Source organism: Nipponia nippon, unplaced genomic scaffold (genome assembly GCF_047370975.1).
Source record: "Nipponia nippon isolate SJK-2023a ecotype South Korea unplaced genomic scaffold, ASM4737097v1 scaffold_4, whole genome shotgun sequence".
Classification (NCBI taxonomy): Eukaryota; Metazoa; Chordata; class Aves; order Pelecaniformes; family Threskiornithidae; genus Nipponia; species Nipponia nippon.
In genome coordinates this window covers 56,206,406-56,229,414 of record NW_028262358.1, presented here as the reverse complement: position 1 = coordinate 56,229,414, position 23,009 = coordinate 56,206,406, and the positions used below count along the sequence as shown (strand labels likewise).

General features: G+C 37.8%; 1 protein-coding gene across 16 annotated transcripts in view; it reads left to right on the top strand.

Moving 5' to 3' along the window:
* The window catches only part of SYNE1 (spectrin repeat containing nuclear envelope protein 1), a 320,818-nt gene that overhangs the window by 273,041 nt on the left and 24,768 nt on the right, over positions 1 to 23,009 (top strand). For 15 of the 16 annotated variants that reach the window (XM_087773936.1, XM_087773951.1, XM_087773949.1 and 12 more), the window contains 10 exons: positions 1,324 to 1,418; positions 2,434 to 2,668; positions 3,398 to 3,592; positions 5,553 to 5,678; positions 6,462 to 6,617; positions 8,589 to 8,747; positions 9,271 to 9,437; positions 16,166 to 16,328; positions 20,071 to 20,258; positions 22,451 to 22,601. In XM_087773936.1, coding sequence (XP_087630062.1) covers positions 1,324 to 1,418; positions 2,434 to 2,668; positions 3,398 to 3,592; positions 5,553 to 5,678; positions 6,462 to 6,617; positions 8,589 to 8,747; positions 9,271 to 9,437; positions 16,166 to 16,328; positions 20,071 to 20,258; positions 22,451 to 22,601 — 1,635 coding nt within the window. Of the gene's footprint in view, positions 1 to 1,323; positions 1,419 to 2,433; positions 2,669 to 3,397; positions 3,593 to 5,552; positions 5,679 to 6,461; positions 6,618 to 8,588; positions 8,748 to 9,270; positions 9,438 to 11,595; positions 11,774 to 16,165; positions 16,329 to 20,070; positions 20,259 to 22,450; positions 22,602 to 23,009 lie in introns of those variants that run through there. The other variant, XM_087773948.1, reaches the window with a different exon arrangement.

Sequence of the window (23,009 nt, the reverse complement as noted above, 5' to 3'; positions counted from 1 at the left end):
TTTCTAAAATTCTCAACGCCACAGTATTGTGGTTTTGTTCATGAGATAATAGAGCAATTAGTTTCCCTCTGGTTCAGGCTCAGTCATTCATAAGAGCCAAGGTATTCAAAGAACACTATCAAATACTTTTGCAAGGAAATTAGACAACACTATTTCTTTCTATGGGAAAATTTATGACCTGGGTAACATTTTCAAAATTAACTTAGTGATTCAGAGAGGCAAAACCTCATTTTGAAAAATTAGTCCATCGTCCAAAAGTCCCAAGCTACACACAATGTGCTTGAGGGATTTAATTGTGCAGGTGCCAGTGGGTATTTTGCTGGCAGTTGCAGATGCAGGGAGTGGTACATCACAATTTGAGCTGGTGGGAAGCCATATAACAGGGGTGTAATCTGGATTTGGGGAATAGTGGCTCTCAGTTCAGGCAAGGGTGAACTTCTATCAACTGCAAACACCATCACTAACAAAAGAAAAAAAATCTCAAGCTTCATACCAGTATACTTTCGCTTTTAATCTCTCTGAAAACCTTCTGAACATGGAGCAAGTCCAGTCCTGAGCTGATGCCTGGGTGTACCTTCATCACATAAGAATATTCCTGAACAACCTTATCTAGAGACATGGTCCATTACTAAAAGAAAAGATGTTTTTAAAAATAAATTTAAATCATCTTTGCTTAAGTAGTACTTAGGTAATTTTTTGTCTTAAGTAATATTTAAGTAATAAGGGAGTTTTAAAAATATTGTGAAAGTTTATTGTGACTGATGGGGAAAATTGGAAGATAAATTGTAGAAACTGGAAGAAATGGAAAATTGATTTCTAGCTACTACACATGGCTGACCATTTCTTTTAAAGTTCTGTTGGCAGTGTAAAATTGTATTAAAAGTTTGTATAACACTATCACACACAATCTGTGCATAAATTCAATTTAACAAGGCAAAGGACTATAATATTCTTAAACATGTCAGAACATAAAAAGTGCCCTTTCTGTCCATGCAATAAATATCCTATCTGGATTTTGTTGTAAATTATAGTTCCAATCACACAATTGTACTCAGTGACATAAAACCTAGCTCCTGTTGATATTATTTAGCTTTTTAATAGTTTTTTTTTTTAAATCTCAAGGAACTACTAGTAATTACTAGAAGCAGCAAGTAACTCCAGCAATGAGATTTTTAAATGTGTTTCTATTTAAGTTCATGACAAAACTCCCATTGAATTAATTTGAAATGAAATTACGTACACGAAAATTCATTTTTACCAGTGCATACAGATAGAATTAAAATGTAAGATCTTGTTTTAACATCCTTGTCTCCTGTACAACAGCTATTCCAGGCAGAGATGTTCAGCCGCCAGCAGATTTTGCATTCAATTATCTCTGATGGGCAGCACCTCCTAGAACAAGGACAGGTGGATGACAGGTAGACATTTGTGTGTTGTTGCTGCTGCTGGTTACGTGAAGTAATACTTAGACTAGTGGGGAACGTCCAAACAGATAAGGTAGCAGATGTCAGTGTTCAGATCATGCTCTTCTGAGGTAGAAGTTACTATCACTGTGGTTAAGCTATTAATTAGCCAGTTCTTAAATAAGACAGTGTTCTTTAGGATGCTATGGGGTATGTGAATGTGTGAATGCATTTGGGAATACAACAGCCCTGAGGCTGCTTCTCTGACAAAGGTTTGTCTTGGATTATCAAGCATGTTACATATATGTCTATTTTGATGTGCTTTCAAAATGTCACTTTCACCAACTAACAAAGGAGCCTGCAGTGACAGATGTAGTGGGTTACACTTGATTTATGCCAGCTGGGGATTTCCCTCTACAAAGAGGATTCCCTACTGTCATTTCAGAACACCTGCAGCCTAAATGTGATAGAATAGGAATTCACCGCTGTCTGAGATTTTATTTTAAACACTTGTGATCAAATGAATAAAAATCAGTGAAAGACCAGTGGCTTCACACTTGTGCATATGCATTGATTTTGCTAAGGGTATCTTGGCCATAATGTAAGATGAACTGTTTATTGGGATGTGAGAATTTTGTTAATGCTGTGTATATCTTATGCCTGCTTTGATCTCAGTAGTAAATCTGGGGGTGAATTGTGAAATCTCCATGATTTACTATGAATTTGGCTAATCCAAACTGGCAAAACCTGTGGGTTTTCTTAGTATATTTCTGGGGAAAAGGTAGAAGAATTTTGTGCGTTAAAGGTTTGGGTTTTTTAAGATGTCAATAGCTGGAGCCCTTTGATTCTCCCAGTACATGAAGTGTGAAGTTCTCATCCTCAGCTATCATGAGACCTCAGTGCTCTTCTAGTGTTTCATAATTGACAGCCAGAAAACATCTTCCCTTTCCCTTCAGTTTATTTCATTAAACAAATAGATCAACGTATGAAGGTTACTCTGTATTTTTATTTATTTATCTATTTATAATAGGGATGAATTTAATCTGAAGCTGACTCTACTAAGTAATCAATGGCAAGGAGTAATTCGCCGGGCACAGCAGAGGAGGGGGATCATTGACAGCCAGATTCACCAGTGGCAACGCTACAGGGAGATGGCAGAGAAGCTGCGCAAGTGGCTGGTGGAAGTATCCTGTCAGCCAGTGAGCAGGCTGGGCAATGTGCCTATCCCATTGCAGCAAGCCAGAGCACTACTGGATGAAGTGCAGGTATGTCCAGTGTGTTTGAAGAAAGAGGAAAAAATCCCTGCCTTTTTTACAGCCTTCATCATTTAAAACATTCTTTAAAACGTATTAGATTCAGACTATCTGCTTTGCAGAAATCAATATTGGATGTTAGTTCTTCTTTGGAACTGGCATACCCTCCGAAGCAGCGGTGTGATGGACGGAAGGTTGGAGTTCATAAAGAACATGCAACAGAGAGCTTACTGGGCCCTCTCTCCTGAGCCTTGTTCGCTTCTGTTTTTGCTTTGTAGCTAATGTCACACTGAAACTGTCTTGAAAAAACCAGTGATGTCCTGTTTGAGGAATGTATTCTAACTAACAAAAAAGGATACCTTGAGTGTCCATCTTCATGTGAGGTTAACAGTCTATTTAACAGCTTTGTGTCATCAAGCTTTTTGGCTGGAAGATACATATAATAATAAAGCTTATAAATGTAATAGACTCTAGAGGAACTATTTCTCTTTAAGAGCAATTAAGATACTGATATTAATGGGGAGAAAGAAGTCTTTCATGTCTTTATCTCCTCTGAGAAATTTTCTAAAGGGCTGCTGCAGTAAATGATTGTGAAAAGGTTAGGGTAAAGCATTTGGGCAGTGGCTCATGCTTAAGCCAAGGTATGCAATCACTTGAAGTATGGGCTTCAGAATTAATTATACTTAATTTCTAATTGTAATTAAAAAAACAAAGCTGACAGGAAACTGTTAATATTTTCAGCTTAAAGAGAAAGTTCTCCTAAGGCAGCAAGGGAGTTATATCCTCACTGTGGAAGCTGGGAAGCAACTGCTGCTCTCTGCTGACAGTGGAGCTGAGGCAACCCTGCAGACAGAGCTTACCGAAATTCAGGAGCGCTGGAAGATAGCTAGCACCCAACTGGAACAACAAAAGAAACAGCTTGCTTTACTGCTGAAAGTAAGTGTGATTTCTTCTGTACTTCTTCAGCAAGTTTGTGGTTTCTCACTGTGAACCCTGTTGAAGAAAAGCATTCTCAAGGGATAAGCACAATTACAGGAATTACATATATACTCTACATGAGCTCACAATTTCATTTCATCACCTCTGAAACTAGGAGAGGTAATACTTCACAGTAGGCTTGTATGTTAGTTGATATCTTTTAATTGATATTTCCAGAACACCGCCAATAAAGGATATTCCTACCAGTCCTATTTTCAACATAGAGTAAAAATGTATTTTATTTTGCAGAATGCTGGTTAATTTTTATACATACTGTATTGAAAATTAGACCTGCTTTCTCCCCTCTACAGGCCAATGTCAAGATCTGTCTAGCAATGTAGTAGTCTGTGTTTCCTTACAGTGTCTTGAGTATTTGCTAGTTTAGATAAACTTCGATGATCTTGGAGAAGGGAGCCTTGAACTTTATTTTGATGTAAGTGATGTCCAGAATGCCTGCTAACCTCACTTTAAATACTGAAGATGATAGGCTGGAATTTAAATTTGGTCTGTTTGTTTTTCCTTTTTACCCATTCTAGGGAAGATAACGAAAATTGGACTTGTGTGTATTAATAGAATAGGACAAGTGCTTTTAGAATAGTTTCAGAGGTCTAATAGAATTACAGACACTTTAGTTTTGCTTGTAAATAGCAAGAAGCAAAGCAGTGCAAGAAAATTAAATTTTATTTTGGAAAAGTTCAGATAAGTAAATTTTTCTTCCTCTTTCAAGCCTTGTTTCTCATACCTCGGCTTCTAGTGGGGGAATTATGTCAGGAAATTTGCATGAAAGCTGTTATCTAGGCAGACTATAGGTTCTGTAGTATTTTGTCTCAATGAAAATATGGAACTTAATGCTTGAAGGTGAGGAAGTAGGGAAATTACCAATGCAAATTGCATAAATTGTCTCATAGATACCAAGCCTTCATTACATTATGCTATCTTGGTCTTAAATACATGACTTTTTAGTGGTCTTCTGACCAAATGGGAAGCATAAATGTATATTCTAAAAGAGTATGTGTTGCATTAAGCACATCACAGACTATTGCCATGTAAGGTCATATTACTTACCAAGGAGAGAAGAAAGAAGACACTAAAGAGAGGGTTTTTTTGAAAGACTTGTTGTTCGTAATTCTCCATCCTGAACATGGCTATGAAATACTGGCATAGATTGGAAAAAAAATGGAAGGAGAGAAATACAAAGGGAGTGGTAGAAGGAGAATATCTTGAAACAGAAGACTAAGAGAAACAAGTTCCATATTTTCTAGTATCACACAAGTGGCATTCTTTATGGGTTGACTGGCTTATTAGAGATCTATCTCTCTGTGAGTACCTTTTTAATAGGCTTTAACAAGCAGGTGAGGCAGGTAAAACCATACTGTCACATGACGATTGGTATAGTTTGATTGCATTGAACACATTTAAAATCTTGGAAAGTATACAAACACTAAAGCTGGGTGTAGCTGCTAGAATCATAATTTAGAGGAGATACTGCAGATACTTCAGTCTGACCTGAATTTGCAGTATCCCAAACCACTTTTTTTTTCTGGAGATGAATGCATCTGGATAAAGCTTTTGTGAAAGAACAGTGGTGTGTTTAATACAGGCATTCAAGAAAGGAATCAGAAAATAATTTTAGCAGGGAGAGGCTTTTCTGAAAGGATGGAGTTGGATCTAGACAATGTTGTAATAACAGGAGGCTTTGGCTTGTGTATTTCAACTAGCACAGACCCACACACAAAAAAATTGACACAGTTGTACACATGACTCAAGCTCTGAGATTATGAGTGTTATTTAGAGGGGGATTTCAAGGCATGTTATTATTATGAAAAAGTTTTCACTGTTTAGTGGTTAGTTAGGCAAATCAACTGACGTAAGTATAATCCAAATCTGAATTGAAGCCTAATAAACATTCTGCCTCCAGGACTGGGAAAAATCTGAAAAGGGCATAGGAGACTCCCTGGAGAAGCTGAGATCATTCAAAAAAAAGCTTTCTCAGCCTTTGCCGGAACACCATGATGAGCTGCATGCAGAGCAGATTCGTTGCAAGGTAAAGCACTTGTTCTTTGTGGGCTGATGTCTCATCTTTGCCTACCTTTGTGCAGTAACCTCTTCCATTGTTAACAGGCTTCGCATTACTGACTGTGCAAACCAGTCAGCCATCCCTGTGACAAGAAACTATCCATGTTTGGATAGTTCATATTTGGACAGCATAATACCTGAGTGATCTCAGTATAATACAAATCCTTCAGGGTAAATATAGATCTGATCAAAGTGAGATCAGAATAGGGTCTGAAAAGTACCGTAGAAGTGCTAAATACTGGTGTGTTTTTATTATAGAAATTCTAACTTCAAATTTAAACTTGTAGTATCTAAACTGTTCTTTTAGTGCTTTTTATTTGAGGCAAGATTACTGTGGGGGATCTTAGATAACACTTTTATGCTATATTCTTTACAGTATAGAAATGGATTACAATTTGAAAAAAATTTCAATACAGAGAAGTCCAAGCCAATACTTGGAATTCTCAAATACCTTTGAACTTTAGAGAGATTTGAGTAGTATATTAGTTTGTGACTACTTGTTACAAGGCTGACACATCATTCTTTATTGGGGAGTTACCTCTCTCATAACTCTGAAAATACTGGTACATATGGGGTTGGTGTTTTCTTTTTATTTTAAATGGGGCTGAAATAGTCTACTTGAAATGGTGGGTCTGCTCAGATATGACTTTAATTCAGTGGGATAGCAATGCTTGTCTTCATGTTTCATCAACACATTCAAATTTTCGTTTGCTAGCAAACTGGTCCTTTTTCCTTGTGCACTTCTTTTAAGGAGTTAGAGAATGCTGTTGAAGGATGGACAGATGACCTTGCACACCTCTCTCTGCTGAAGGAGAGCCTGTCTATATATATCAGCGCAGATGATATCTCAATCCTCAGTGAGCGCTTAGAGCTTCTGCACAGACAGTGGGAGGAGCTGTGCCACCAGGCAAGTATAGTACTGAGCACTGATATGAGTATGTAGGCTACAAAAGTGTTGAGAGAAAAATTGAATGCAAGTGGCAGCTTTTAGAAAAGATGCACATAGGCACACTCAGATTCAAAATTGAATTCTTGCTGAATCAGGGAAAACATCCATTTAAATGCTTCCTTTAGTTATTGCTAGTGTTTCTAGATCTCTTGAACTTTGTCATGGCCATGAGGTCATACTCAAGCCTTGAAAAATCAACAAAAAAGTCACACTGTGGGCTGTGGGACTGTGGCATGGCTGGCTGGGGAAAACAGAGAAGTAATACAGTCTACTGTGCTTTGGTGGAGGAGCTGTGCTCAGAAAGGGCATCCCCTCCCTGCTCAACATTACTGTGTTGTACCTTCAGTTCTGCCATATCTTCTGCTTCTTCAGACATTGGTGTCTGCATTTCTCTTAGTCTGAGGGTGACTTGCTTGGTTGTGAAATGATTTGAGGAGTATTGCTTGATTTTTGAGGTGCATTATGCTATTGGTGTGTTTCTTGCCTCCATTTTGTACTTAGAAATACAGGTAGTGGAGTCTCCCTCACCCAGCTTTTCAGATTATCCTAATGTTATTTCTGTGGTTCTGTAGAGATTACAGTCCAGATATAGCGGGGATAACTTTGAATAGTTGTCTCATGTAAGGTACCTGTGAAGACTTCAAAAACACTCCCAAAGTAGGAAAAATGCTTCACAGTTAACAGCACAGAACTTGTTATGAGTTAGTTGCATTTGAATGAGCCAATGTAGACACATCTAAACTACAGTATAATCACTCCGTGTATGTTTTATGGTAAAGGAGGGAGCCAAGTAAAGAAGTTTTATCTTAGTTTTGTGCATACTGAATGTTTCAGGATGTAACCTAGTGCAACACTTTGTTCAACCGTCACTTATTTCCGGAAAGCTGCCATCAAGGTTAGGACCGCAAAAAGGAAATGAGAGATCCTGTGTATGCCCCTGTTAAACCTAACACGATAGTTAAAGAACACATTGCTTTTGTATAAACAAAGAGCAGATGCAGTCTTCATCTTCTCAGCTGAAATGCTGATAGAAAGTCAGAAACAGCGCAGATTACAATGGGGAGGAAGTAAGTTGTACAAATGTCTGAAACTGGAGAGATGACTTTGCTGCTCACTCTCTGCTGCTATTTTGATTTCAGTGTCCATCTTTGTCTATTACTATTCATAGTCTGAGATGATATCGCTGCTATAGCAATTTCTTAAATATAGCAATGTTTTCCTTCCTCCTGTATTAACTACAGCATTTGCCTGTTTGATGTTTTATGCCTATTCTTTCCTGTCAGGGCACACCTCCGTCCTTTGGAATATCTGAAGGTGTCATGCCCGTTCAGGAGAAATAGTCATCTATAAAATGAGTGTATTGGGACTCAAGTAGAAAATTGCTTATGCAAAATATAGTGTATCTTTGATTTAGCTTTGTACTTACAAATCATGCTCATGTACAAATTACACAGTCCTTTGGAGTCTGGCCTATGCTATGTATACATCTATTTTTTGCTTTGGTCAAGCATTTATATCTTCCTTTTTTATTTAATCTCTTAGGCTAAAGAAAAACTATTGATATATTTATAAAATTCTATAGGTGAGCAAAAATTGTAAGAAAATTTATTTTTCATCTTCTAATGAAACCTTTGAGTTAGAGACATTATCAAACAAGATATTGACAGGTTACTGAGCGTAACGCTTGGATGCCTCTCTCTATGCATAGGATGTCGCTAACAGGAAACCTGACATTAGCACTTACCTCTAAACTCAGAGAGAGTCACACAAAGTTTTTGCAATACAACTCCAGTTTGTTTTAATGGCAAGTAAGTGCCTGGAACACTTCTGCAGGGCCAGAGGAGTTCACGCTGAGGAACAAAGTGTTTCAAGCATCTCTTAAATGCATTTACTATTTTGTTTTTATTTACTCTCCGCAAATGTTTTAAGGTCTCCTTACGTCGACAACAAGTTAGTGAGAGACTGAATGAGTGGGCTGTCTTCAGTGAGAAGAACAAGGAGCTCTGTGAATGGCTGACACAAATGGAAAGTAAGGTTTCTCAAAATGGCGACATCCTCATAGAAGAAATGATTGAAAAACTTAAAAAGGTATAGTGCAGTGCATGTACACTTACATTCTGTTCTTTAACTGCTTACTTGTTTTGTGTTGCAAAGAGGATACTGAATTAGCTGAAATGGAGGTTTTACCTTACACTGATGTTTAGAAGTTCCAGTAAGACAGTATGTTTGTGTTCTTCTCTCACTATGCGGTATTTTCCTGTCTTTCTTGAGGTAGGACAGGATACCAGAAAATTAAGCAAATGCAAAGTCAAAAGCATCTGAATGCTTTACTAAATGTCCAATCAGAATTGCCTGTAATGAGTTTAACTATAGCAGATATATTTACAGAAGGCGTTGTGTTTTGGTTTGTTGGTTTGGTTTTTTTTTTTTTTTATTCTTCTGATAAAGTTGTTCATGGTTATACATCTAACATTTAAAAGGTGGTCTCTCCACTGTACCAATCACCAAAAAAACAACATTCACTTGTATTTTTATATGGTTCCTTTAGTAGCGTAGGGCAGAGTGTATTTAGAATAAGTGCCCTGACTTCTGATTGCTCTTTACTGTCCAGGATTATCAAGAGGAAATTACTGTAGCCCAGAAGAACAAAATCCAGCTCCAACAAATGGGAGAGCGACTAGCTAAAGCTAGCCATGAGAGTAAGGCATCAGAGATTGAGTACAAACTTGGCAAGATCAATGACAGGTGGCAACATCTTCTAGATCTTATTGCAGCCAGGTAAAACAGTTGTTTTGTTTCTAAGTGTGACGTGGGACAGATTAATATGCTGGATGTCATGAATTTAAAATCTTTTTAGTCTGCCTTTTCATCTTTAACTGTGAAATGAGTTTATTCTTAACCATCAGCACATTTCTGTGAAATTCACCTTCCTGTTTTACTTTACAGTACCTGACAGGATTGTTGTTTGATATGTGAAGAAACTGGTTTATTGGTTTCAATACTTTCTGTTGAGTCGTGCTATAGCCTTCCTCCTGTTACCGACAATAATTTTGTCACAATTTTGTACTTAATAAAATGTACATATAAGTTATATTTTACACTTCTATGATGTAAGGACATATGAATTAGTAATACTTCAGTCCTGTTAGCAGCAAAAGGGTTTGTTCAGGTTTTTTTTGTCTCTTTTCATCCATTATTTTTTCATATGGTTTTACTGCATTCCTGCTCTGAAACCTGTAAGCATGGGAGCAATAAATTTTATGTAAGCAGAAGCATTCTGGTGGCTCCAGCTCCTTTTATAGTGGTTCATTTTAAAGTAATGAACACTGTATGTTTCTTAAGTCATGAAGTGGTGCATTACGGGTGAGGAGCCTGCTGGTTTCAGAGGATGTGATACACGACCAGTTGTTGAACATAAAGTATATTTGCCATATTTTTGTGTTTGTCTTTTGAAACGCCTATTCAGACAAACGTTCAGATAATACCTTCAGGAAGTTTCTAGTGAAAAGTGATTGCATTCAGAAACTGCAAAACACATCTCTAAAAGATCTGTATTGTCTATTCAGTATTAGAGGTTAGTGTCCTCTATAAGGACAGGTAAGCATTCAGGATTCTGTATCATTCTTGGGGTGGGGAGATATAAACTGAAATATTATACACTTAAACTTTCTCATTCTGTTATCATGAAGCAGGGTGCCAAGTCCTAGTTCTAAACTAATTTATGTAGAATATTTATTTACTTTTATTTCCGGATCATTTAAGATTAGCCTTCTCAACTATTGTGCACTATTGTATGCAATTAGACATATAACCCTTTCCATTCCAGTGCTTACTGAAGTGAAAAAACCTCTGCAAAGTTTGAACGTTGCATTGCTGAAGCTGGAAAGTAAATGGTGGAGAGGTTTGATGCTAGGTTGTGGAAATTTTGCTAGTTCAGCTGTAGCTTAGGCTGATAACAGTTAAAGCCCAAGTTGTTTATTAATATATGTACAAACTACTTGTGTTGATGTCTCATTCCCACCAGTCAAAAGGGTTTGCATCCCCCAAGATAATTTTTAGAAGGCTTCAGAGGCTCTTTAGAATATGTTGTTATATACTGGCGTGTGTTCCCGTTATGATACTTCGGAGTTTGGAATGTATCATATAACATGGTTTTGGCTGCACTCAGCTAGTAAATGCAGATTAATTGTTCTGGTGTTGAGAATAAAACACATCTTTTCATATTCTGGATCCCTGACAGCATTAATAAATTATTAGAGCCTGCGTGCTTTTCTGCAAAGCTACAGTCGTTCCATGCCTGGAGCATTTTTCTTAGTGGTTTGTTTCCTACAGTTGTGAACAAATAGAAAGTGCTCTATGAAAACGCTTTAGTAATATAGTATGGTAAATGCATCCAGTCTGAATCTTTGACCTGTTGATTTTATGCTGTGCAATGGAACTTCTCCATTCACCTGTAAAAGCCTCTTTGTTTCTTTCTTTCTTACATTCTGTTTCCTTACCCACTTTTTTAAATTGCCTTTGCCTTCTGAGGAGGTCTGTAACTGCAGAAGAGACAGCTACAGAAAGGTAGCTGTGTCTCTGCATCAGAGACTTCTGTTTCTGTCTTTCTAGAACATTTTTATCTTTTCAGATGAATTTTTCTGATATGTCAGCCCGGTGCGAAAAATGTTACAGATGTCTACAGCCAGGAAGCAGTGCTATTGCTGCAACTGTTCAGGCTTTGCAAAGAAGGCTTTGTTGTATGTGTTTTCATCCCTTCCCCTAGCACTCACGGTCCACATTCCTGGAGATCAAGTCTGGCACATGTTGATGAATGCAAGTTTTATTTAGAAACATGACCACTTGTCACCATTCAGTCTCATGTTATCAAGGAACGGCTGCTAACATTTGTTTGGTGTGCAACATTTTCTGTACAGTACTTACCAGCAAAGAGAAGTGTGTCCTCTCTCCTCCCCCTGCCCAAAGCACAGTGTTTGCAGGCTTTTGGAGTGGAAGTTCTTCTTTTTAATGCTGGAAAATTTCATGGTGGTGGCGGAGGACTTGCATGCTGTGAGGATGGCGGAGGACGGCAGTGTGGATTCAGATCTCCCAGACTGTAATTGTGATATCACAAGGCAGGCAGTTATTTTTGTTTGCTTTTGGTTGATACGGTTCTTTCTGAAGTCTTGGCTTGCTGGGAAACTAATTGAAATATTGATATGTAGAAATCACTTCCTTAGCTAGAAATTACTGTTTTCTGCTCACTTTAAAAATAGTTGACAGGGATAACGGCATACTTTGTTTTACCACTAGTACTTTTGGATCCCAGTATAATTTTTTGTTGTTGATGCAGACTTGGAACGAGTGAAATCTCTTAGCTGTCTGAGAGAAACTGTAGACTGGTTTTACTGCTGTTTTTAAATACAAGAGCATGTACACACACGAGAGAAAGCAGACTTTGTATTTGTCTGCTCACTGTTTGTGTCATCAAAGGGGCATGGCTACAAGCAAAAGGCAGAGGAGGAGAGAGGCTGTAAAGAAAGTATTTCAGACTTAACTTATCGAAGCTGGTCTGTCCTGTACATATTAATGACTGTTTTGTAACTGCGTGTAATACTTGAACTCAGCCTACATCATCTTGGATTTTTGATTCAGCTTCTCTCTTTCCCTCTTCACGTTATCTTTTCTAGAAGTTTTGCTGTTGTTTTTCAGAGTTCTAGAAATTTACTCTTTGAAAGGGGAAACTGTGATCTGAAGAGCAAATATAACTTGGTGGTACTAGTGTCCTGGTATGTGGTAGTACTGTACTTTGGACAATAAATCTTTTTTAATCATAAAAAGATTATTTTTAAACTGACTTTTTAAAAACTGATTTTAATAGTGAAATATTTTTCACTATTTCATAGAGTAAGTGTTTCTTGAAACTTTGTCTCCAGTTCCAAGTTGATTTTTTTTAAGAACTTTTCTGCTTTCTACTGGCTTTGTACAGACTTAGCAAACATGCTCCTACTGACTTTTTTCATGTTGCTTTTAAAGTTTAATATTAGTAACCAGCTGTCTAAATGACTAATGCAGTAGCTATGAGGTCTATATGATTCATTGTTATGTATTTACAGGGTTGCTCCTGTTTAGGTTTAAGTGGAATCTAAGGCTGTCTAATTTAGGACTAGTTGAATTAAAGGTATTTGTGCTTAATTTCAGCTCCAAGTTGTTCTCCCACTGCCTCTTCTGAATGTAAAGTTATTACTTTCTTGGGGAAACTGAGGTACAGTAGCTGGAACACAGAAATGTAACTATCATAAGCCCATTCAAATTTTCAGAAGAGTTTTCATCAGTAAACCATAAAAACTAACAATTGAATTCTGCAGTATTTTCCTTTCTGAGAGTCTTAAGAACTAAGTAAAATGTAGCAAGACTGATGTGTGTGTGGTGTGTGTGTTATGCAAAAGAACAACCTTTGAAACCACCGGGTCATGGGTCCAACCCTTTGATTTCAATGTGGAATCTTCATTATCAAGGAGAGGAGTTATATCAAGTCTCGTGCAGTATCATGCATAGTTCTACAACAAAAGCATGAGATGATTACTGGAATAATTAACTGTTTAAACATAATCTTGTAAATAAAATATCAAAAAGTCAAAATTACAGTTGGCTAGGGATCCCACATACTTGAATGGTTTATAATTTGACCTTTGTCTCTAAGCAGAGCTTTTTGTTTCATTAGCTTTCAAGCCCTGCCATTAGCATGGAAAGATAGGATTTTGAGCTGTTACATTTTTGAGAGAGAGAGATTTTTGTTGCAGACACATTATGTAATTATTTGTACACAGGCACAGTATTCAGTGAGATGAAGAGCATAGGCACCTTGCCTGCTAAAATTCAGAAGGAAAACTCTTAGACATGATGGATTATATCTGTTATTTGTTCACAGATGTGTTTTCAGAGTAGCTAGAGGCACAACACTGTATTCAGTTTAGTCAAAAAAAGTAAGCCCAGCACTTGTTTATTTGCTTCTATTTGTACCATGGGCAAGGAACCTGTTATGTTAGACTCAGTACAAAAAAAGAAGTGTTAACAGTAAATGTAGCAGGGGGCAGAAAGGGAGTTGTCCTTTTCTTTTTTTTTCCTGTTGGTTTTATTTTTATTTTTTTTTTTAACTTTTGGAAATTAGGTGCAGGGAATTGCAACAGTTTGGCGGAAGGGCAGGTTTAGCAGTAGGTTTTGGTTTTGGTTGGAGTGTTCTTTCAGTGTGTTGTGCTTTTTTTCTTTTTCTCTCTTGGGTAACTTAGGTCATGTGACTGAAAATAGCTCTGTTTGGGCCAGGATTGGTTTTTGCTCTGGCAGGGATGTATTCCCATGCAGTCTGCCTGGGACAAAGAGGGCACTTTCTAAATGACGGGCCCTTTATCAGGTGTTGCAGACAAAATGTAAATAAAATCTGGCACAGAGGTTAGGGTACTATACAATTGCAAACAAGAAAAGCCTGGTCCACAGCTTCGTCTTGCAAATAAGAGAGTGACATTGCTTCTACACAGGGCTGACCTGACTCATTGTTCCCTTTCCTACTCCAGCGTGCCTGCACAGGATCAGCAGCATCCAGCCTTGAAAATCTAAGCAGAAAATGGGCAGGATTTCACTCCTCTTAATTAATGTCAGAGGCTGAAAAGCCGTATGTGAGTTCCAAAAGAGTGATAATCAACATCCTTGCCCACCCCATGACCAAATTTCAATTGGTCCAAATCCACAAAGCATGTATGTACAACCATAGGTGATGAGGAGATGGTGCCCACCCCCCCACCCCCCCCCGACATTGGTTGTTCTCTTGGTATCTCCAGGGCTAAACACATAGCTGTGTTTCAGGATAATCTGATCGTGGGGACTGGAGCAGTCTTTCAGCACAATTGTGTTGACTTCAGCCCCTTCATAGCCAGATTTTCTGATTACCCAGATTTTGTCCAATTACCAAGACTTTTTTTTCAGATCACAACCCTGCAGCTGTTGGTCAAGAGACTCTGGCCGGGAAGATGCATTCAAACTGTTCTTAAGCATGTTTGGTGCTAAAGAGCCACAGTTTGATCATCTATGATCTAAAGAGAGGGATAGAAAGAGACAAAAATTTGAAAGATTTAAGTTTTTTAAGTTGACGTTAACATGTCTGCATTTCTCTTTGGTAAGAAAAGGACACCCATAGTAGACTCTTAATGGTCAGCTGCAACTCCTGCTTTAAATATGGAAACACTTGATGAATTTGCTGGTTAGTATTATGGAAAAAATGTTAATTTCTCTGTTTGAATTATAGGATAGGCAGATGGCATTTTGTTTGTTTTACAAATCTGGAAATCTTGTATTTTTCAACCTGATTTAGTCAGTCTGTTCCCAGCTGCTCTCATCTCTTAAAGCTTTCTGATATTGAAACACTTAAGTGTACGAGCAATAGAAGCATAAAAGGGAATGTTACACAAAATTGTTTGTGATACTACATAAATGGTAAAAAAAAAGAAAGCTTAGAAACAATTTCAGAATTCACTAATGCATGTTGTGTAACATGGGGATAGGAAGGAGGGAATTACAGACTTTTTGCAGTTGAAACAGGCTGAAGGGAAAAAATATCGAGATAGGATGAGGGTTTAGTCAAATTTTCCTCACTCTCTAAGCTTAACGTTCCCTTGAATAAAAAACCCCCACTATTTATTTTTTCCTGGCCATTGCTGTTGCAGGTTCAGGGTCTCAAGAAAAGTACTACTTAGAAATCACCATGCAGTTGCATTCCAGTTTCATCTGTTTAAATCTGAAGTAGTCCATTAAGACCAAGAACAACTTAAAACAGCCCTTGGGATTCAGGAATTCTCACTGAGTTCTCAGCTGGATTTCTCTCTCTGAAACTTATTTATTCAAGGACAAGTCTTCACACTGGAACAGGTTGCCCAGAGAGGTGGTAAATTCCTCATCCCTGGAAACATTCAAGGTCAGGTTGAAGATGTCCCTGCTCTTTGCAGGGGGGGTTGGACTAGATGACCTTTAAAGGTCCCTTCCAACCCAAACCATTCTATGATATGTAGTTCAATGTTTAGAAATCACCAGGGTGAAAAAGACCCGTTCACTCAGTGTACTCCACCACCAGTCCTGGTTAAATGGATAAGTTATTTGTAGTCTAAGAAGAACTTTTGTCATCCATTGGTCAAATACACAACTGAATTACTTACATTGGTTTGGGGTTTTGGTGTGTGTGAGTTCATTAAAAAAAAAAAAAAAAGTTTTCCTTTCTTAACAAATATTTAACTCAACTGGTGAAGGTACAGAAACTTTGAAAATGTTGTCTGGCATTAGTAAGGTCTTAATTTTTCTTAACCGGAACCTATGAATGCAGGACTATTTGCACATATAATATATTTCTCTTACCTAATAAAGGAAGATTTCCGAACAGAATTTGCCATCTAAGTTAAGTTTCTCTGAAAACTTCCTGAAACACATGCTGTGGAAATTCTCCTTTAGGGTGTGCTTATGCTGTCATTTCTTTTTCTTTATAGGGTAAAGAAGTTGAAGGAGACCCTCGTGGCAGTGCAGCAGCTGGATAGAAACATGAACAGCCTGAGATCTTGGCTTGCCCACATTGAGTCAGAGCTGTCCAAACCTATCGTCTATGAAACTTGTGACTCTGAGGAGATACAAAGGAAGCTAAATGAACAGCAGGTAAAATACAACACGCTTATCAGGTGCATGATGACATGGGGAGAACCAAAGTAGAGTGTCCTTGGGCTGCCCATACCCAGCTCAATGCTGAGAGGGCATGAGGCAAAGAAGTGTTTAAATATCAAGGCAAGTGGTACTTAACTGTGTCACTTATAGAGCCTTCTGCTGGCTTTGACATCGAATCCACCAGGAGCTGATTGACCTTTCCGAGAAAGGTAAGGCACCAAGAGACGTAACCTGAACGAGTTATTGCAATTGTTTTTCCTTTGGGGTTTGTGATTTTTGTTTGTTTGAATTGTCTGTTCCCAGAGGCAAAACTGACGCCTATTAGACCTTGCAAATTTTGCACATGCTTGAAAATCACTATTTTTTAGCAGCCTTTCTAACTCAGTTTTATTTTGCAGCTTGTTTGAGAATCACTTTGCATGCAAAGATGCATGAGCTATACATGTGAAGTTGAAATTTGTTGGTTTACAGCACACAAAGCCTTTATGCAGTGCTAGAACAAAATAGTCAACACTGGAACAGGCAGAAAAATGTTGTCAACCAGTTTTTGGCATTAAAACTAATGTTACTCCTAAGAAGATTTACTATACTTTCCTGTTCCACATCACTGCCCAGCGCAGTGTTACCTAGAAGCACATTGCTGGGGAGGACTGTTGTTCTGTTGTGTTCCTGTTGGTTATTTATTGGCAAAAATACCTTTCTGGTGCCTCTCAGGAGATGAGTTAGACGCTCTCCTGAGTTCTTTCTCTAGAGGAGAAAGAAATGTGTGGGAAGAGGAGTGCCAGAATGTTTTGAGGATAATTAATTTATGAAGTGTACAAACTGGCATTTTGCTCTTTTAAGCTGAGTGTGGGACTGAGACCCAAGAACTCCCTCAGAGTTTTTGCTGGCTCCCCAACTGATTTGCTACATGGCTGTGCAGAATTGCTTATTAATATTCTATATGTAATTTACATAGGGATAGTCATTTACAACACACAAGCATCACTAATGAGTGGTGTTTCTGAGACAATAAAGTGCTGGGCAGGGCTAAACATTGCTATCAACTTGAGATTTTTTACTAAGATCCCTATGCAGGCATCCCACAGTTTGTTACAACCACTTCTTATGGGACTTATTCTGGGCACAGAGACTGGTGTATCTCTGCCTTCTGCTGTTTCCTTGTGGTGATCCCCATGCAGTGACAGTGTGCAGTGATATTCTGGAGAAGTGTGAGTGGCTTAATTTGAACTCCAAAGGGGAGAAATAGAGGTGAATCTTATGCTGGGAGGATGCCATGTTTGGAAACTTGATGATGATTTGATTTGATAACACTGCAAGCCATGGTTATAATAATAATTAAAAAAACCCACCCACCTTCAATGTATGGCAGACAGTATTTTTGCTAGTTGGAGGCTATATCTCTGCATCTCAGAAGGTCAGTACGTTGGCCATCTTCTCAAGTATTTCATCCCTCTTTCTTCTTCCATTAGTGATCTTATGTTCTTTTCCATGTTTGATCTTCCACTGAGGTCATGTTATCTTCCCTGATCGTACTGCTAACAGTTGTTCATATACAAAATCACATTAAAAATATTATGCTGTGAAAGAGCAGGGCCAAATTCCATTTCTGTACCTCCATTATCTACTTCTCAGCATCTACTTTAACACAAGAATCAGCTTTGCAGATTGCTGGTCTCTGTAGTGAAATTAAAGATACAATTAAAGCTGGATATCCTGGGGAAGACAGGGTAACTTCACTGCAGTATTTTCCTAGGGTCACACACTGCATTTCAAGGATTACTTGTTTGTTTACTTTCTCAATCTGCTGCCACCTGAAACGAGGAAAAAACTATGTTTGCTTTTGGGTTGATAAAGGAAAAAAAAGCTGTAAATGGGCAACAGCAGTGCATAAAAGTGATGCTCCTTTGTGAACTAACCCAAAGGCTAAGTGTTCTCTAATAAACATAGAAAATTTTAAAATCTGGGAAAGAATTATAAGGCTATGAACAAAAACAGTGTAGACATTGCTGTAGAAAGGTTCTGTAATTGAATAAAAAAGTTAAATCCTTAGGAATCCTCAGGACCAGCAGCTGGCAGTTCTCACTACAAAACAGCAGAGAGGAGATTATGTTACCTGAACTTGCTTAACCTTGAGGCTCATAGCTGTCTGGAATATGTGTTTCACAGAGTATTGCATCTGTTTATAGTATCCACCCTTATATAACATTTCAGGATGGGCAGAAAGAATAAACACTTGGACATTATGATGAAAGAGTATTTTCCAGGCAAGTGAAAGTGAAAGGGCCAGCACGGAGGAAGAAGACATTGTGATTTTCCACTTGATGGTCTCATGTAGATGTTCACAAAATAGCCTTCTGTTTCATAGATGAGAAGAGGAAATAGATTATTTCATAGGGTCCAACCCAAGTTATCACAAACAACTAAATCAGACAGTGGATACAAGTTGACCTTGCTCCATTTCAGATTTGCTAAGGTTTTTAGCTTCTATGTTTAGATCTCGTTTCCTGCTGGAAGGCATTTTCAGAACATCATATTGCTGGTTGTAAAAGAAGTTCCTCTAGTTAGACCTTAGATGTATGTAGACACAATATGTTGACACTATATTTCCCTTTGCATGTTATAGTTTACTTCACTAGCAAAATAATAAAGAGCAGTTTATCTCTACTCATCCTCAAGCTGCCAAGTTCTTGTTCTCCTAAATAAACTTCCACATCTCTAATTGTCCTAATAGTTCTTTTCTTCATCTGAATCAGAAGTGAACACAGTATTTCAGATGCAATATATCACTATTTGGTGTAATCACATTAGTACTTCTTCATTACTATAGGAATTATGTTGTCTTGGCTTTGTTGCTGTCCATCCTGATTTTTCCATCTAACATTCTGATGATTCATTGCAAATATAGGCAAGTAGGATTTCTTTTTCCTTGCACTGATCCAACAGCAATAGCCAGTTACTTCTGTGGCTTGTCTTAGCTTGAACATGTAGTTCAAAACTGAAGCTGAAACATTGCTTCAAGATGAAACATTATCATAAATGTAGAACAAGCCATTGCAACCAAGAAACCGACAGGAGAAATAATACTGATCACATATAACAAGTGCTAAAACAATGTAAGTGCATTTTCTTTAGCTGTCCTGAATTTTCCTTTTCTTTTTCCAATGAAAATGCTATAGAATTGGAAAGTTGAAGGAAGAAAAATCTCCTACTAGAGATGCACTGTTCAACATGTGCTGCTGCCGATCTCCATATCAAACATGCCACTTTGCAGCTAGCTCACCTAGGGAAGAATAGGTTCACGAAGGGTACCTCCACCAAACTCTCAGAGTAGATAAGAACATGTTTTCTTGTCACACTTCTCTTACTAACTTCTGCTTTACATTTTCTGTGATAATGTATGATAATGGGAATAACTCCACCATTTATTGGTGATGTTGATTAAATGTATGTGACAGATGCTCAGCTGAGCATGAAGAGCTCTGGCAGTTTGTCCCAGGTGATGGTTTGGTGTTCATAGTCCCTGGGAGAGCTGTGCATGCTGCCAGGTTCTCCTGGCCTCATTGATAATATTGCAATACCACTTGTGCAGATGCAGTCTCTTAATAGGTATTCATTGGATGTTTTTCTCCTGTTTGCAAGCTTATTAATTTTTTTTTAATAAGTAGAAGAGAAATGCATTTGTATTTATGCATGTTTTGCAATTTCTCTTAAGAATCAATATCTTCACCTGCAGGAACTTCAGAGGGACATAGAGAAACACAGCACTGGAGTGGCATCTGTTCTCAATCTGTGTGAAGTGCTTCTTCATGACTGTGATGCTTGTGCCACAGAAGCAGAGTGTGACTCTATCCAGCAGGCTACACGCAATCTGGACAGAAGGTGGAGGAACATTTGTGCAATGTCAATGGAAAGGAGACTTAAGTAAGTCTAAAATGCCTGCAAATTAGTATTTCCTTTCACAGGCACAAATAGAGGATGGGAGGTATGTTGTAGGGTTGTAGTACTGAAGAAAAGGGTGTAGGGGTCAGAAAAAGATCATACACTGAATAAAAGCCAATAGCTGTTATGCTGGGGGAAAAAAGACATTTCAAATTGTGTTTGTATGTGCTTTTATACAGGGTACATATATCAATTATCAAATTTTGCTCACAAGGCCTTTGATGGAATGATGTCTTATTTCCCGTGCTTCATAGAAATGGTGAGAGAGAAACTAGAGAAAGCTTAGACGTTAGCAGTGACTCCAAGAGATTTAGAAAACGTGATCTAAAAAGGAGAGTTTTAACACTTAAGTTTACCCTAGAACTACTGAGAATGATGGGGAAACTAGTTATGGAATTGGTGGAATGTTATTCCAGGTGTTAGGGTTTTCATGCACCTAATGTTCCTCAACAGTTTCTCTTATGTCTGATTTTGATTATTTGGAAGAATTTTAGGACTGAACACTCATTTGGAATTTCCTCATCTGCCCACCTCAGCTTTGCTAAGCAATTGTAGACCGTAGTGCCTGTGCATCTTGGGTGTGGCCTGGTTTACTGCACAGGCTTAGACCATCTGTACGCTGCATGCCCATGATATCTAGAAGATTCATTGTTTTATATTCCCATCTAGGATATCATGGGTGATTTTGATAGCCATAATGGTGTAGGCTAGATTGGACCAATGCTATATACTCTGTGCTGACCAGTAATAACACATGTTTATATGTTTGAACTCCTGTATTTATGAAGATCTTTTCTGTACCTTTTTAAGTCATGAATCTGATTTCTGTGATATTTACACAGTCATACTGAGAACTCTAGGTAAAGTTTATGACTTTACAAAATGCTGAATTGAACTTTATATGATCTTTGGTTTTGTGGGATATTCTTAATGTATTTAGTAAAGGTTTTCTTTATTTTATGCAAAAAATCTGTTGCTTTTAAGTTGTGCTACTCTATATCCACAGATTGCTATCTTTAAGTAATTTTATACTATTGCCATCGTAATTCTTGTATAGTGTATATATATCAATACAGCTTGTAAGTTCTATCTCTGACACAGTCTGTCTTGAAAATATGCAGACTCTTAAAACCTTTGTGTCCAGCAAATTAATTCAGAGCTGTTTTAAGTTAATGTGGAACAATGCATTGCACTCTATTTTACTTTCTTGCAATGTACACATTATGCTATTAGTAGATTTGTACCAGTAAGTTAACCAAGCTATCAGTATTTAGGATTCTTATTGTACTAGAAAGAATTATTCATATTAAAAAGCAACTTTCCAGATGTCAAACTTCAGGTTAAACAACGTATCATCAACAAAGCATAAATTTTCCATGGATCAGGCCCTTTTCAGACCTGTATATCTATGATTTGGGAAAGGTGTATTCTGTATGTAAAAGCAGATAAAGTTCTGATGTCATACAATCTGTCCCAAAAAAGATCTTGATGGTTGAAGTTTTTGGGATTTTACAGTCTCGGTATTAAGCCAATTTGATTTCAGGATCGAGAGTCAGCCACTATTTTTACATATTCAACTGAAGTCAAATTGTTATTTTTAAACTTTGGAATAATTTTTAACTTTTTTTTTAAATAAAAATACGTTTACAGTGCACATTGAGAGAGAGCATTTTACCACTTGTGGGTGAATGCAAAAAAACCCAAAAAGTTTGTGTGCCTTTGCAATGCAGAATAATGACTGAGAACTTTAAAGCATATGCTGCAACATCTTTAGCAGTCTGTAAAAAAAAAAGAAGTTCTGCAGTTGAAGGTAGTGTGGAATTTCTAATCTCTAAAATACTGGTTTAGGTACCTACACTGGGACTGTATTTCAGAAGTTATTTAGCATGTGCTTAGATTTTTAAAGCGCCAATTGCATACTTATAACTTGCTTTTTATACTGATTCCAAAATTAGATGCGTTAAAAAAAAATTGCCATCATCTTACTTTAGCTCAGTCTGGAATGAGCCAGCCTTCCCTGTGGTCTGTTTATCAGCCTGGCTGTCTGAGTTAGATCAAGAGCCAGTTATTGTCTGGTGCAGTGCTGGTTTGCTGTTGCAGATGATTAGTTAAAGTTCTGTAGGTCAGCTGGCCTTCAATCCGAGCATTCCCTCGTTTTCCATTATCTATTGCAGAATTGAAGAGACATGGCGGCTATGGCAAAAGTTTTTGGATGACTACTCTAGATTTGAAGACTGGTTACAAAAATCTGAGAGGACAGCTGCTTTCCCGAGCTCCTCTGGTGTGCTTTACACGGTTGCTAAGGAAGAACTGAAGAAATTTGAGGTGATTTATAATAGTTGAAATTTAATATCTACTGATCACATTACAGCAGCCAGCTGGTGTTCTCCCTTCCCATACACAAGTCACTCAGCAGAGACACTGTATTAATATAGTGGAGTTGTTGATGATTTTGTAGCTGCCTTCAGTGGCAGGTTTCTAGGATGAAAAAACAGTGGAAGGTGGCAACTGAAAATGCTAATAAATCAATCCACTCTCACTTGCTGTTTGTTCACCAAAGTTAGATTTCTCACCTTTTTTATTTCTGCAACTTTCTAATATATCCAGTCAGTAGGTGCTCCAGAGCATTCATAAATCTCCCTTCACCAAGTACCTCTTCAAATGCATGCTGCATGTTTTAGCTTTTGTTTTGATTTCATCCCTCCTCTTCTTTCTGTAACTCTCTGAAACCAG